Raw genomic sequence first — 16,477 nt, 5'->3', positions numbered from 1 at the left:
ATTCGCGACGGCGTCTCCCGCTGTGGACGCAGCGCGTCACTTGACACCGGGCGGCATAATCAATGCCGCTCAGCGTCACAGCACAAAGGACGGCCTCCCCCCCTCCGGAAGATCTGCAAACATGGCCGTCCGCCGCGCAGCCCCGAGGTTCCAGGAGCGCCTTGAGAGGAGAGAGGTCCTGTACCCCGGACGCTGACCCTGAACCTACCCTTGATCCTGACCCTTGACCCTGACCCCACCCTTGACCCTGACCCTACCCTTGACCCTGATGCTGACCCTAACCCTGACCCTGATCCTGCCCTTGACCCACACCCGACCCTGACCCTCCCCTTGACCCTGACGCTGACACTGATCCTGATCCTGACGCTAACCCTGAACCTACCCTTGACCCTGACCCTGACCCTAACTCTAACTCTAACCCTAACCCTAACACTGACCCTGATCCTGACCCTGACCCTACCCTTGACCCTGACGCTAACACTAACCCTTTTTCTAACCCTAACCATAACCCTAATGTGTTGCGACCTCTGCCAATATACGCGCAACCGCTGTCTTGCAGTTATATAGCTGTCTAACACTGTTGCCCTTTACCCCTGCCACCCACCCGCCCGCCCCCACAGGAGAAGCGTGCACACAACAACAGGGAATGTCAGAGGACTGGAGGGGGCACAGCTGATGAGAGACCACTCTCCGTCCATGAGGAAAGGGCCCTGGAACTAGCAGGTGGACCTGAGGACCAGGAGGTTGCTGATGCAGAGGCCGGGGGCCCGCCAGCAAGTGAGCCACCCACGGCCTTTCCCCCTCCCCCATATTCCCCTCCCCCATATCCCCACTCCCCCATTTTCCCCTCCCCCATACCCCCTCTCCCCATATCCCCTCTCCCCATATCCCCCTCCCCACATACCCTCTCCCCATATCCCCCTCCCCACATCCCCTCTCCCCATATCCCTCTCCCCACATCCCCTCTCCCCATATCCCCCTCCCCACATCCCCTCTCCCCATATACCCCCTTCCCCATATCCTCTCTCCTCATATCCCCCTCCCCATATCCCCTCTCCCCATATCCCCCTCCCCCACATCCCCTCTCCCTATATACCCCCTTCCCCATATCCCCTCTCCCCATATCCCCCTCCCCACATCCCCTCTCCCCATATACCCCCTTCCCCATATCCCCTCTCCCCATATCCCCCTCCCCACATCCCCTCTCCCCATATCCCCCTCCCCCACATCCCCTCTCCCCATATACCCCTTCCCCATATCCCCTCTCCCCATATCCCCCTCCCCATATCTCCCATATACCTTCTCCCCATATCCCCCTCCCCCACATCCCCCATATCCCCTCTCCCCATATACCCCCTTCCCCATATCCCCCTCCCCATATCCCCCCTCCCCATATCCCCTCTCCCCATATCCCCTCTCCCCATATCCCCTCTCCCCATATCCCCCTCCCCCACATTCCCCATAATCCCCTCTCCCCATATACCCCCTTCCCCATATTCCCCTCCCCATATCCCCACTCCCCCCATTTCCCCCTCCCCATACCCCCCTCCCCCATATCCCCCATATCCCCTCCCCATATCCCCATATCCCCCTCCCCTACATCCCCCATATCCCCTCTCCCCATATACCCCCTTCCCCATATCCCCTCTCCCCATATACCCCCTTCCCCATATCCCCTCTCCCCATATCCCCCCTCCCCATATCCCCTCTCCCCATATCCACTCCCCATATCCCCCTCCCCCATATCCTCTCTCCCCATATCCCCTTCCCCATATCCCCTCTCCCCATATCCCCCTCCCCCATATCCCCTCTCCCCATATCCCCCTCCCCCATATCCCCTCTCCCCATATCCCCCCTCCCCATATCCCCTCTCCCCATATCCCGCCTCCCCCCTATCCCCCATATCCCCTCTAACCATATCCCCCATATCCCCCATATCCCCTCTCCCCTCTATCCCCCATCACTGCCCGCGTGTCTAACCATGCACACTGTATTGTGTATTGCAGGACCAAACGTCGAGGCACCTGTCCCCGCGGATGCCGACCACCCGCAGGATGCCCCAGGGCGGCCACGAGAGAGGGAGAGACCCGGCCCCTCTGGCGTGCGATGCCCGCAGGATGCCAAAGGGCAGCCATGGGAGGGAGTGACCCGGCCCCTCTGGCGTGCGATGCCCGCAGGATGCCCCAGGGCAGCCATGGGAGAGGGAGTGACCCGGCCCCTCTGGCGTGCGATGCCCGCAGGCCCCCCAGGGCGGCCACGGGAGAGGAAGAGACATGGAGCACCATAGAGACGATGCCCACGTCTTGTGCAGGTGCGGCGACGCAGACGTGTGACACCCAGCGACGAGGGGAGCAGCCACAGGCCACCATCGCAGCCGAGTGAGGACACACCTACCCAGGACAGCCCTACCCAGGACACCCCTACCCAGGACACCCCAACCCAGGACACCCCTACCCAGGACACCCCTACCCATTACAGCCCTACCAAGGACAGCCCTACCTAGGACACCCCTACCCAGGACAGCCCTACCCAGGACAGCCCTACCCAGGACAGCCCTACCCAGGATAGCCCTACCCAGGATAGCCCTACCCAGGACAGCCCTACCCAGGACAGCCCTACCCAGGACAGCCCTACCCAGGACAGCCCTACCCAGGACACCCCTACCCAGTACAGCCCTACCCAGGATAGCCCTACCCAGGACGCCCCTACCCAGGACACCCCTACCCAGGACACCCCTACCCAGGACACCCCTACCCAGGACACCCCTACCCAGGACACCCCTACCCAGGACACCCCTACCCAGGACAACCCCTACCCAGGACACCCCTACCCAGGACACCCCTACCCAGGACACCCCTACCCAGGACAGCCCTACCCAGAACAGCCCTACCCAGAACAGCCCTACCCAGTACAGCCCTACCCAGTACAGCCCTACCCAGGACAGCCCTACCCAGGACAGCCCTACCCAGAACAGCCCTACCCAGTACAGCCCTACCCAGGACAGCCCTACCCAGTACAGCCCTACCCAGGACAGCCCAACCCATTACAGCCCTACCCAGGGCAGCCCTACCCAGGACAGCCCTACCCAGGACAGCCCTACCCAGGACAGCCCTACCCAGGACAGCCCTACCCAGGACAGCCCAACCCAGGACAGCCCAACCCAGGACAGCCCTACCCAGGACAGCCCTACCCAGGACAGCCCTACCCAGTACAGCCCTAGCCAGGACAGCCCTACCCAGGACAGCCCTACCCAGGACAGCCCTACCCAGGACAGCCCAACCCATTACAGCCCTACCCAGGGCAGCCCTACCCAGGACAGCCCTACCCAGGACAGCCCTACCCAGGACAGCCCTACCCAGGACAGCTCTACCCAGGACAGCCCTACCCAGGACAGCCCTACCCAGGACAGCTCTACCCAGTACAGCCCTACCCAGGACAGCCCTACCCAGGACAGCCCTACCCAGGACAGCCCTACCCAGGACAGCCCTACCCAGGACAGCCCAACCCAGGACAGCCCTACCCAGGACAGCCCTACCCAGGACAGCCTACCCAGGACAGCCCTACCCAGTACAGCCCTACCCAGGACAGCCCTACCCAGGACAGCCCTACCCAGGACAGCCCTACCCAGGACAGCCCTACCCAGGACAGCCCTACCCAGGACAGTCCTACCCAGGACAGCCCTACCCAGTACAGCCCTACCCAGGACAGCCCTACCCAGGACAGCCCTACCCAGGACAGCCCTACCCAGTACAGCCCTACCCAGGACAGCCCTACCCAGGACAGCCCTACCCAGGACAGCCCTCCCCAGGACAGCCCTACCCAGAACAGCCCTACCCAGGACAGCCCTACCCAGGACAGCCCTACCCAGGACAGCCCTACCCAGGACAGCCCTACCCAGGACACCAATACCCAGGACACCAATACCCAGGACACCAATACACAGGACAGCCCTACCCAGGACAGCCCTACCCAGGATAGCCCTATCCAGGACACTCCGACCCAGGATACCGTTACCCAGGAAATCTTTACCCAGGTCCCCCCTACCCAGGACAGCTCTACCCAGGATAGCCCTACCCAGGACACTCCTACCCAGGACACTGCCACACATGAGACTGGATGACAGGACAGTGACACACAGCAGACGGGTGGAGATGAGTCGCCACCCCAGGGGACCATGAACTCGGAGTCTGACGATGCGCACAACACAACGCCGCTGCTGTCTCCAACACCCTCCACCATCGCAGAGACACTCGCCTCGGTTAGGCACTTTAGTGATGAGGCGTCTGGTACACTCACTGGTGCGCACAACACAGCCGTACCGGTACAGCAGGTGGAGGTAGGAGCAGTGGGAGGTCAGAGGGCATCCTGGCGCAAGCGAACATCTGCCGCCCAGACGGGTCCCGGGTTCCTAGAGTTACCACACCCACCCATAGACCCGATGCAGCCACCAAACCTGGGACGAAGGAAGAGGCTGATGGCTGGCTTGCGGCGGCTGCAGACGCAGCTGGAGGAGTCCACCTGCATCCAGGAGCTGGGAGTGGTGCCGGTCATGCGTGCCACCCAGGCCGAATCCACAGTGGTGGCGTCCGCGGCGGAGGCAATGGGTGCGACGGTGTCAGACGTGGGGAGCAGGATGCGAGCCTGGGGCGTTCCGTGAGGGCAGCGATCGTGGCCCAGGACTTGGCTTCCCTCTCACCGGAAGCCATGATCCAGAGCCAGCGGCAGATGGCAGAGGTGCTCAACGCCATGGCGCAGTCTCAGCAGGCCATGGCGCAGTCTCAGCAGGCCATGGTGCAGTCCCAGCAGGCCATCGCTGAGGGCATCGGTGCCATTGCCCAGGTGCTAGCCCGCGTCGCCTAGATACAGACAGGGATGGCCAACTCCCTGAGCTCCATGGCTGCAAACCTGCAGACCTTTGCCGTTTCAGCACGGCCTCCCCTCCCCTTCCGTCCCAGGTGCATCTGGTGGGCTGCGGGCAGGACAGCCCGCCATCCCAGTCGCCCGAGCCGCAGCCTGGCCCATCTAGGCTGGGCCGCCCCTGGAAACGGCCGCCAATGGGTTCCCGAGTCACAGGGCAGGAATCACAGGAGTCCACCTCCTGTTCAGCTGTACCGTCTGGGGAACCACCCAGGCGAAGTCAAAGGGCCCTTAAGGCCAAACAATTAGGCACTGAGTAAGTTGGCACGGGTGAAGGGCACAAACAAGTTTTAGGGGCTAGGGCACGTGTATGGACAGTTTGTAAATAAAATCACTTTGACACCTACAGAAGCTGCCTTTGTGTTCTGTCCGAAGCGTGTGGGGGTGTCATGTACATTGAGCGCCAGTGTGTGTGTGTCTGACATTGGCCCCAGGTGAGTGTGTGCCCCCTGGGTCGCCCTCTTCATCCCCCCGGGCAGAGGATGGGACCGTGGGCTGCAGTCTCACGGCCGCATGCAGGGATGGTCCAGGTGGATGGTGGTGCTGTGGCCATGGGTCAGACATTGTCCAACAATGTGCAGCCAGGAGCTCATCGCAGAGCGGGTCGTCATCATCCTCCATGGCCTTCAATAGACACGCGTCCATGTGAGCCCTGCCCGTCGTGCCGCAGGTGGATGTGCAATGGAGGGGTTGTGTGCATGCGGGTGGGGTGGTTGGTGGTGGTTGGGGGGGTGGGGGGTGGTTAGGGTGTTGGTGCTGGATGGGTGAGGGTGTTGGTGTTGGATGGTTGAGGGGAGTGAGGGTGGTCAGATGTTGCCATGGTGTGCGGTATGTGGCCGTACTCACCGATTCGTACGCCCCCTAGTCAGTGAATCAGGCAGCTATCAGCCAGCCGCCCATGTCCAGCCTGTCTGCCCTGACCATTGCCCCCATCTCCCTCATCTGGGGAGGTCTGCGCCTCTTCCTGCTGCTCCTCCAGTCCCCCCTCCTCTGCCTGTGGCACATCGCCCCTCTGCTGGGCTATGTTGTGCAGGACGCAGCATACCACAATTATGTGGCCGACTCTATCTGACGGGTACTGGAGGACCCCCCCAGAGATGTCCAGGCACCTGAAACGCATCTTCAGCAGCCCCAAGCACCTCTCGATCACACCCCTTGCCGCTGCATGGACAACGTTGTAGCGATTCTCCGTGTCAATCTGTGGCCTCCGTATAGACGTCTTCAGCCACGACCGCAACGGGTAACCCCTGACGCCCAGAAACCAGCCCCTGTGCCGGAGGTGGCGTCCCTCGAACATGCCGAGGATGTAAGACCGCGACAACACGTATGAGTCGTGAGCACTGCCCGGGTACCAGGCGCAAACGTGCAGGATCATCATGCGGAGGTCGCAGACCATCTGTATGTTCATGGAATACGTCCCCTTCCTATTGGTGAACATCGCCCTGTTATCTGCAGGTGGCCGCACAGCGACGTGCACCCCATCGGTCGCCCCCTGGACCACGGGAAAATCGGCCACGGCAGAGAAGCCCACGGCTCGGGCATCAGGGAAGAGAACCGGATGTAGCGGTCCGGCGTCTGTCACTGCCCGGATGCACCGGTGCACCGATGTTTGCGAGATGCCGGACATGTCCCCACTCGGTGCCTGGAATGACCCCGTGGCATAAAAGTTCAGGGCCACAGTAACCTTGACGGACACGGGGAGAGGGTGACCTCCCCCAGTGCCACGCGTGCCAGGTGTGCCAGATGTCTGTCACGGTTTCACGGCTCATCCGGAGTCTCCTCCTGCATTCCCGGTCCGTGAGGTCCTGGTACGACGAACGGGGCTGGTACACACGGTGCCTCCTTGGGCGTCTCCGTCGCTGTGGCGCCACAACATCCTGAACCCTCTCCCCGTGCTCCTCCTCTTCTTGCTCCCCCTCCTTCTCCTCGTCCTGTCGGGTGGGAGGCCCTCCAGCCTGGGCGCCTGCCGCCTGCCCCTCTGCGGCGTGCCCCTCTGCGGCAGCCTGCGCTGCCTTTCTGCCACGTTCCTCCTCCTCCTCCAGGGCAACATGTAGAATAGCGGCTGCCGCTGGCTAACCAGAAAACATAACGGCCTGCGGGGAGGGGGGGGGGATACGACAACATGTCATCATTGCCCATACCCCCCCCCCCCCGGCACTCGCGCTCTCCCCCCTCTCCCCGGCACTCTCCCCCCCCCCCCCACCCCAGCAATCGCACTCTCCCCCCATCCCCCCCACGGCACTCTCACCCCCCCTCCCCAGCACAGGAACACAGGAACTCTTCCCCCCCCCCCACCCCCACGGCACTCTATCCCCCCTCCCCAGCACTCGCACTCACCCCCCCCCCCCCCCCCCCCCCCCCCCGGCCCGGCACTCTCTCCTCATGGCACTCGCTCTCGCCACCCCCCCCGGCACTCGCTCTCGCCACCCCCTCAACCCCACGGCACTCGCTCTCACTCTCACCACCCACCCCCCAACCCCTTCACCCCCCCTGCCCCCACTCCCCCCACCCACAGACTGCGGCCACGCCGCGTCTTCTCCTGCAGCCAGCCCCCCACTCCGGTGACCTACCTCCGTGCTGAACGGCGTCAACCATCAGCACTGGTTGACACTGTTAAATAGCTGTCTTGATTGACGCCGACAGGACTCGTGCTCACATCGGTGGGACTTCGGCCCATCAAGCCGGGAGAATATGGGCAGCACCGGGACCCATAGCCTCCCACTGGCCCCCGCCATTCTCCGAGGCGGGCGGCGGGATTGATGCCTCGCCGACTTTTTACTGGTCGGAGAATTAGGGACATGGCAGGGGTGGGATTGACGCCGCCCCCCCCGGTGATTCTCCGACCCGGCGGGGGGGGTCGGAGAATCCCGCCCACTGTGTTATTCTGACAGGGTTAAGTCTCTTTCTTTACAGCAGATTCAAGGGATCTCTCTTTTTCCAAATGGAGTTTCAAGACACCGCTATACAGCAAGTATTCCTGTGTGCTAACTGTATTTAAAAGTGGGTTGGAATCTGAGATGGTTCTGTTGCTTGAGTAAAGTAAAGATTGAAGTTAAGGGTTATTGTGTCACAGAATTGATTAGCATTGTTTAAAGCGTAATTTTAAGCTACTTTCTTCTGTGATGTTGAAGGTATTTTCATATTGTGTAAGTAATGAAATTTGTTTCAATATAACGTGGGCGGGATTCTCCGTGAATCGGCGCAATGGCCCAAACGTGGCAAAGAGAATGGCACGAATCACTCAGGCGTCAGGCCCTCAAAATGTCGCTAATTCTCCGGCCCTGAATGGGCTCGTAGCGGTGTGACGCCATTCGCGATGCGTCACTCGTCACAGACGCACATGCCATCAGTGATGCCACGCAGCATCACTGCACAAAAGACGCCCCCTCCCCGAAGACCCGGCAAAATGGCCGCCTGCCATGCAGCGCCAAGTGAGACCCCCCACTGTGTGCCCCCTTTACCCCTTCCCCAATATCCCCCATATCCCCCTTCCCTCATTTCCCCTTCCCCCATATCCATCCTTCTCCATATCCCCCTTTCCCCATACCCCCTTCCCCATCCCCCTTCCCCCATATCCATCCTTCTCCATATCCCCCTTTCCCCATTCCCCCTCCCCCATATCCCCCCTTCCCCCATATTCACCTTCGGCGATATAGGGGACGGGGGATATGGGGGAGAGGGATATGGGGGAAATGGGGGAAAGGCGGATATGGGTGAAGGGGATGTGGGGAAAGGGGATGTGGGGAGGGAGGGATGGGGAAGGGGGAGATGGTGGAAGGGGAGATGGTGGAAGGGGGAGATGGGGGAAGGGGAGATGGGGCGAGGGGGGATATGGGGCGAGGGGGGATATGGGGTAAGGGGGGATAGACCTGGCCCATCAGATAGGTGCCGCCCCCAGACGTTCCAGGGCGGACACGGGCCATGGACAGACCCGGACCACCATATCCCCCTTTCCCCATCGCCCCCTTCCTCCATACCCCCTTCCCCCATCTCCCCCTTCCCCCTATCCCTCCTTCCCCCACATCCCCCTTTCCCCACATCCACTTTCACATCTAGGGCGAACACGGCGACGCCGGCGGGCCACACCCAGCGACGAAGAGGGCAGCCACAGCAACAGGCTGCCAACCCAGGACATTGACGCACAGGACACCGACACACAGGACACCGTCACACAGGACACCGACACACAGGACACTGACGTACACAACACCCACACACAGGGGATGGATGGACAGGAATCACCACTCCAGGGGACCCCAGACTTTGGGTCGGATGAGGAGCACGCCATTACGCCACTGCTATCTCCTACACCCCCCACTATCGCAGAGACACTCACCTCGATTGGGCACTTTAGCGATGAGGCATCTGGGACACTAACTGTGCGTTCAACACAGCCGTCCCGGTACAGCAGGTGGAGGCAGGAGCAGTTGAGGAGCCGGGCGGTCGGAGGGTAGCCTGGTGCAGGCAACCATCTGCCGCCCAGGCGGGTCCTAGGTTCCTGGAGTTACCACACCCACCCATAGACCTAATGCAGGCACAAACCAAGGAACGACCGAAGGGGGTGACGGCTAGTTTACGGCAGCTGCAGACAAAGGTGGAGGGGTCCACCAGCGTGCAGGGGCAGTTAGTGGTGCAGGTCATGCGTGCCACCCAGGCTGACACTACACGGGTGGCGTCTGCGGTGGAGGCAATGGGTGCGACAGTGTCAGAAATGGGTCGCAATATGCAAGGTGTGGGGCTTTCAGAGCCAGCAGCAGATCGCAGAGCCACTCAACGCCGTGGCCCAGTCTCAGCAGGCAATTTCCCAGTCTCGGCAGGCCATCACTGAGGGAACGGCATGATTGCCCAGGTGTTGGCCGGCGTTGCCCAGACACAGACAGGAATGGCCAACTCTCTGAGCTCCATGGCTCTAAACTTGCAGACGCTTGTTGATACCAAGGCGGGCCTCCAGGACTGGCAGCGCCAGGTGTCGAGGGGAGCGTCGAGTGCTCGGCCCATTCGCATCCCCGACCCATGTAGAGGCCTGGGGGCCGTCGGGCACCCTGAGGAAGGAGGAGGTACTGGGGCTTGTTCCGGGTCCCCCTGTAGGGGAGGTCCCCTACAGTTTAGCACACTGGGCTAAATCGCTGGCTTTTAAAGCAGACCAAGCAGGCCAGCAGCACGGTTCAATTCCCGTACCAGCCTCCCCGAACAGGCGCCGGAATGTGACGACTAGGGGCTTTTCACAGTAACTTCATTTTGACGCCTACTTGTGACAATAAGCGATTTTCATTCCTGGAACACCGCGACACCTCGGACTCCCCCCCCCTTCTGTCCCCCCCCCATCCCCGAGTCACCCTCGCCATTCCCCCGGGCAGACAACGGAACCGTGGGTTGCAGCGTCACGGCCGCATGCAGGGCTAGTCTGGTTGGAGGGTGGTACTGTGGCCATGGGTCAGACATTGTCCAACGATGTAGAGGCCAGAGCTCATCGTAGGGTGAGTTGTCCTCCATGGCCTGCAGTAGACATGCTTCCACCGACGACCGTGTGAGTCCGGCTCGTTGTGCCGCAGGTGGGTGTGTAACGGAGGGGTAGGGTGCGGGTGGCTGGTGTTGGGTGGGTGGGGTGAGGGCGGTAGGCTGGTGCCGTGGTGTGCAGTCTGTGCCCATACTCTGCAATTCCCACGCCCCTCTAGTCCATGAACTGGGCGGCTATCTGCCTGTCCCCTGCCCGCTGGCCCAGCCAGTAAGGTGGTCAGCCTCCTATCCATGTCCAGCCCATCTATCCTGACCATTGCCCGTTGCGGTCATGGCTGATGACGCCTATACGGAGGCCAAATACTGACGTGGAGAACCGCTACAACGATGCCCATGCAGCGACCAGATGCGCTTCAGGTGCTTGGACCGTCCCCATCCTCCTCATCTGGGGAGTTCTGCGCCTCATCTGCTGCTCCTCCCCTTCCCCCTCCTCTGCCTGCGGCACATCGCCCCTCTGCTATGTTCTGCAGGACGCAGCAGACCACAATGATGCAGCCGGCCCTATCTGATGGGTACTGGAGGGCCCCTCCAGAGCGGTCCAGGCACCTGAAGCGCATCTTCAGCAGCCCAAAGCCCCACTCTATCACACCCCTGGTCGCTGCATGGGCATCGTTGTAGCGGTTCTCCGCGTCAGTCTGTGGCATCTGTCAAGGCATCGCACCGCAACGGGTAACCCCTGTCGCCCAGTAAACAGCCCCTCAGCCGGGGGGGAGCGTCCCTCAAACATGCCGGGGATATACGATTGCGCCAATATGAATGAGTCATGTATACTGCCCGGGTACCAGCACAGACGTGCAGAATCAACATGCGGTGGTCGCAGACCACCTGAATGTTCATGGAATAAGTCCCCTTTCTATTCGTGAACATGGCACTGTTATGCGCAGGCGGCCGTACGGCGACGTGCATCCCATCGATCGCCCCCTGGACCATGGGTATCCTGGCCGCCGCAGCCAACCCTCCCCAAACCTCCCCCTCTCCTACCCCCCTCTCTCCTCCCCCCCTCTCTCCACCCCCCCTCTCGTCCCCCCACCCCTCCTCCCCGGCACGCACCCTCCCCAACTCCTCCTCCCCAGCACGCACCCTCCCCAACGCCACCCCTCCCTGTCGCACCCTCCCCGACCCACCCCCTCCTCCCCGGCAGGTGCCCACCCCAACACCCCCCCCCACTCCCTGTCACGCACGCTCCCTAACCCCACCCCCTCCCCGTCACGCACCCTCCCCAACCCCCCCCCTCCTCCCCGGCACGCACCCTCCCCAACCCCCACCCCCATCCTCCCCGTCACGCACCCTCCCCAACCCCACCCCTCTCCGTCACGCACCCTCCCCAACCCCCCCTCCTCCCCGGCATGCACGCTTCCCAACCCCCCCCCCCCCCTCCTCCCCGGCACGCACCCTCCCCAACCCTCCCTCCTCCCTGGCACGCCCTCCCCAACCCCCACTCCACCCGGCACGCCCTCCCCAACCCCCCCCACCCCCCTCCTCCCCGTCATGCAACCTCTCCAACCACTACCCCCCTCCTCCCCAGTACACAACCTCCCCAACCCCCCCCCCCCCCCCTTCTCCCCGTCACGCAACCTCTCCAACCACCCCCTCTCCTCCCCGGCATGTACCCTCTCTAATCCCCCCTCCTCCCCGGTATGTACCCTCCCTAATCCCCCCTCCTCCCCGGCATGCACCCTCCCTATCCTCCCCCTCCTCCCCGGCACGCACCCTTCCCAAACCCCACTCCCCTCCTCCCCAGCACTCACACTCCCCAACCCCCCCCTCCTCCCCGGTACGCATCCTCCCCAACGCCCACTCCCCTCCTCCCCAGCACTCACACTCCCCACCCCCCCCCCCCCCCCTCCTACCCGGTACGCATCCTCCCCAACCCCCACTCCCCTCCTCCCCAGCACTCACACTCCCCAACCCCCCCCCCCCTCCTCCCCGGTACGCATCCTCCCCAACCCCCCCCCCCACCTCCCCGCCACGCACCCTTCCCAAACCGCCCCTTCCCTCCTCCCCGGCACGCACCCTCCCCAAACCCCTCCTCTTCTCTCCTCCCCGGCACGCACCCTCCCCAAACCCCTCCTCTTCTCCCCAGCACGCACCCTCCCCAAACCCCTCCTCTTCTCCCCGGCACGCACCCTCCCCAAACCCCTCCTCTCCTCCCCGGCACTCACCCTCCCCAAACCCCTCCTCTCCTCCCCGGCACTCACCCTCCCCAAACCCCTCCTCTCCTCCCCGGCACGCACCCTCCCCAAACCCCTCCTCTCCTCCCCGGCACTCACCCTCCCCAAACCCCTCCTCTCCTCCCCGGCATGCATCCTCCCCAACCCCACCCCTTCCTCCCGAGCACACACCCTCTCCATCAGTCGCCCTCTCCAACCCGCCGTCCCCAACCCCTCCCCTCGCCCCTCCCCCAAGCCGCTCACTCCATCAGCCCCTCCCTCACCCAGTCATGCACACTCCAACGACTTCTGCAACCTCCCCCACCACCTGCGGCCGTGCTGTCACTTCTCCGGCGACCACTCCACGCCGACCCCTACCTACGCGCTGGCTGCGTCAACCATCACGAGTGGTTGACGCCATTAAATAGGTGGTTTGATTTACGCCGGCGTGACTCGTGGTCACATCGGCGCGACTACGGCCCATCCGGCCCGGAGAATTGGGGCATCCCCGGAGCCCGTTGCGTCGTGCCGGTCCTCGACATTCTGCAAGGCACGTGGCACGATTCACGACAACGGGATTTTTGGGGGGCCGGAGAATATCACGGGGTGGCAGGGCAGGATTTACGCCCACCCCGGCGATTCTCCAACCCGCTGGGTGGTCGGAGAATCCCGCCCTGTATCCCTATTTTATGTGAAATCACTCCAGGAATGATGTTTTCTTCCCTCACAGTCTTCGAAAATTAAATGAAAATATTGGCGTCTGTGTCCAGTATCGTATCCATTGTAACGATCTGTTCTGGGATCGTAATACAATCTTACCACCTGCTCCTTTTTCTATTTTCAGGTCTGGGTATAAGTATGGTCGTTCTGATTACCATTTCCAACATTTCGTACAGCGTCATCATCGCCCACAGCCTGTACTACTTGTTCTCCTCTTTCCAATCCCCCCTGCCGTGGGCAGACTGCTTCAGTTGGTGGGGCGCAGATGAAACATGCAGCAGGACTCCCAAAGGTACTGTCTGAATGTCTATTGGGTAAAGTATAGAGACCGACTGTTTATTCTTCATTCTGCCAGTCTGAATGTGAGGGGAAAATGGACAATAGTGGCCACCTTCACTGTGATCACACAGCTGGGATAGAAATCAGGAGCAGCAATCATGTCACTGAGTCACCGGGATTGCGGGACAATCAGTTTGAACATTGGGAAGAAATAAAAATAAAATCTTCCATGGTGTTGTTTATGAGGAAAATGGAAGAGAATGAATCTCGTTCTTGTTGGTCACTCAGCTGTTCACCCATTCGAAAATTCTTGGTCAAGATTCTCCGATCCCACGCCGGGTCGGAGAATCCCACGGGGAGGCATGAAAATTTCGCCACGCCGCCCCGACGGCGGCTCACCGATTCTCTGGTGCTGATTTTCGCGCGCCCATGGCTTGGCCTCGCGCCGGTCAGGGGTTGTTGAAAGCGCCCCCCCCCCCCCCCCAACACTGGCGAATCTCTGGGCCCCGGCGGGCATTCGGCCAAGTCCCGCCGGCGTTGGTTACGTGTGGTCCCACCCAGCGGGACCTCGGATTTCTGTCTGCGGGGGCCATCCTGATGTGGAGGGGGAGGAAATCCGACCCTCAAAGGGCAGCCTATTTCAGCCCATTCCCCTGACCTATCCCCGTAACATCCCTGGACACTAAGGGGCAATTTTATCATGGCCAATCCACCTAACCTGCACATCTTTCGACTCTGGGAGGATACCGGAGCTCCCGGAGGAAGCCCACGCAGACAGTTACTCAAGGCCAGAATTGAACCCGGGTTCCAGGCACTGTGAGGCAGTAGTGCTAAACACTGTACCACCCTGCCACCCATGCATCCACATATTTCACTGGCGCTCAACGTGTAGTTGAACATCCTTGACTTCCAGCGTGGTGATGTGTCATTTACATACAGCACTCACCACACCAACAACAAAATCATCAGCAATCTGCGAAAGCATTTCTTCAACACATTCATCAAGTTGCTCATCTCGATCAATGTCGCGCACCAGGTCCTGCAGCATCTTCTTGTTCAAATCTGATTGTCTTCTGGACTCTGCACCTCTCTGAGCCCAGTAGTCTCGGTTCCAGGTCTGTGAGAAAAAATGTGCTTCTTTCAGGCTACAGAAAAAGAAATAAACAGCAGCAGCCTCCAAGTATTTGCAGCTGCAAACTGCAAACGCAACCTGCAGCAACACTTGAGAATATTTTGTTTATTAACTGTCAACAATACCTTTCTATTAACAAAAACAAATTACTTAACAGTCACACTAACCAATACTCGACAAATGAAAAAGCACCGTGCCATACGCACAGTCACCTTTTTGCTACAAAATGTCGGTAGAAATACAAAGCTACAACGTGTAGATATGCAAATAAATCCAAATACACATTAGCCATTAAACAATCAACAGTACAAGGAAGTTACCAGCATCTGAATCAACCTGCTGCTTTCCCCCTCCCACAGCTCCCAGCAGTGAACCCACATCAGTGGAAAGCCACTCAGGGGTGAGCATCACAATACACCGGAAAAGTCACACCGACACAGAACGCGGCTGAATATTCAGAGAGTTTCCCTTCCCCCGCTGCAACACTGGCAGTAGATTCCGGACTACAGGCCACAAAACAAAAGGGGCTGCAGAAGACAAGCACATGGCCTCCAGATATTTAAACAGTAAACAGTAACAGTGCAATAGCAACACACACAGCTTCCGGACATTAAAGATGAACAATCAACAGTACAAAAAGTCACCACTAATCTGCATGGCTTCTTAAGATTAAACAGTCCATAGTACAATAAAGCAACCATTAATCTGCAAAGGCCTTTGTTCAAGAAGTTCAAATTGCTCAGTGGATTCCAGCCACTATCTTCCTCTCCTGCAGTACCTGCAGCAGGTCACCTGACTTCCATCCTGTCCTTGGTCCAGGCCACAGAAGTAAAAGAGACAGTAGCAAGCAAACACGTGACTTCCAGATGTTAAACATTGAACGGTCAGCAATACAAAAAAGTCACCAATAATCAGCAAGAGTAGTACCTCAATAACTTCAGCAGGTTGCTCAGTTGAATCAGGCCCTCACCCTTGCCCTCCTGCAGTACTGGCAGATGATCACCTGTGTTCCACCCTGTTCTTGGTCCAAACCACAGAAGTAAAAGAGGTGGTAGCAAGCAAATATGGTTTCCAGATGTAAAACGTTAAACAATCAGCAAAACAAGAAAGTCACTAGCAAGCTGAAAAAGCAATTCTTCATGGCTCCAGCAAGTTGCTCCATTGAATCATGCTGCCATGCTTCCCCTTCATCAGAAGAGGCTGTAGGTTCTTTACTCCAGGCCACAGAAACAAAAGAGGTGGCAGGAAACAAACACACAGCTTCCAGGTAGCTGCAACAGCATTCAGGTCACTCTATCTCTCTTTCCCCCCACTCCTGGCAGCTCCCAGCAGCAGACTCGCAAAGGCAGAAAAAAACATTACGAGAAAGCTAACATAGAGCACAGCGGAAGAGTGAAAGAGCTCCCTTTTCCCTTCTTCAGACTGGTAGTATATCTGCTTACATCCTCCCTTTGCTTTATTCCAGGCCACAGAAGCAGAAGAAGCAGCAGCAAACACACATTCGGCCTTCAGGTGTTTTGTATCCAAAAGGAGGATCAAAGAACAGATACAAGCTCCATATCCACTTGAGAATATTTTGTTTATTAACGGTCAACAAAACCTTTCTGCAAAAGGATAAAAACCAACAACTAACCAGTCCACATTAACCATGAACTGACAAGGAAAAGGCACCGTGCTATGCACACAGGCACCTGTTCACTGCAAGTTATCAGAACAAACACAAAGCCAGAACAGTGTAGTTACACAAAGTAACCAAATACAT

At 59.8% G+C, this 16,477-nt stretch overlaps 1 protein-coding gene across 1 annotated transcript in view; it reads left to right on the top strand.

Annotated features, from left to right (window-relative positions):
- The window catches only part of LOC119951666 (sodium- and chloride-dependent neutral and basic amino acid transporter B(0+)-like), a 101,012-nt gene that overhangs the window by 13,347 nt on the left and 71,188 nt on the right, over positions 1-16,477 (top strand). The window contains exon 3 of the mRNA XM_038774859.1: positions 13,429-13,596. Coding sequence (XP_038630787.1) covers positions 13,429-13,596 — 168 coding nt within the window. The remainder of the gene's footprint in view (positions 1-13,428; positions 13,597-16,477) is intronic.

This window comes from Scyliorhinus canicula, chromosome 17, assembly GCF_902713615.1.
Source record: "Scyliorhinus canicula chromosome 17, sScyCan1.1, whole genome shotgun sequence".
NCBI lineage: Eukaryota > Metazoa > Chordata > Chondrichthyes > Carcharhiniformes > Scyliorhinidae > Scyliorhinus > Scyliorhinus canicula.
The sequence above is the reverse complement of the archived record's forward strand: the minus strand, read 5'-3'. Positions and strand labels throughout refer to the sequence as shown.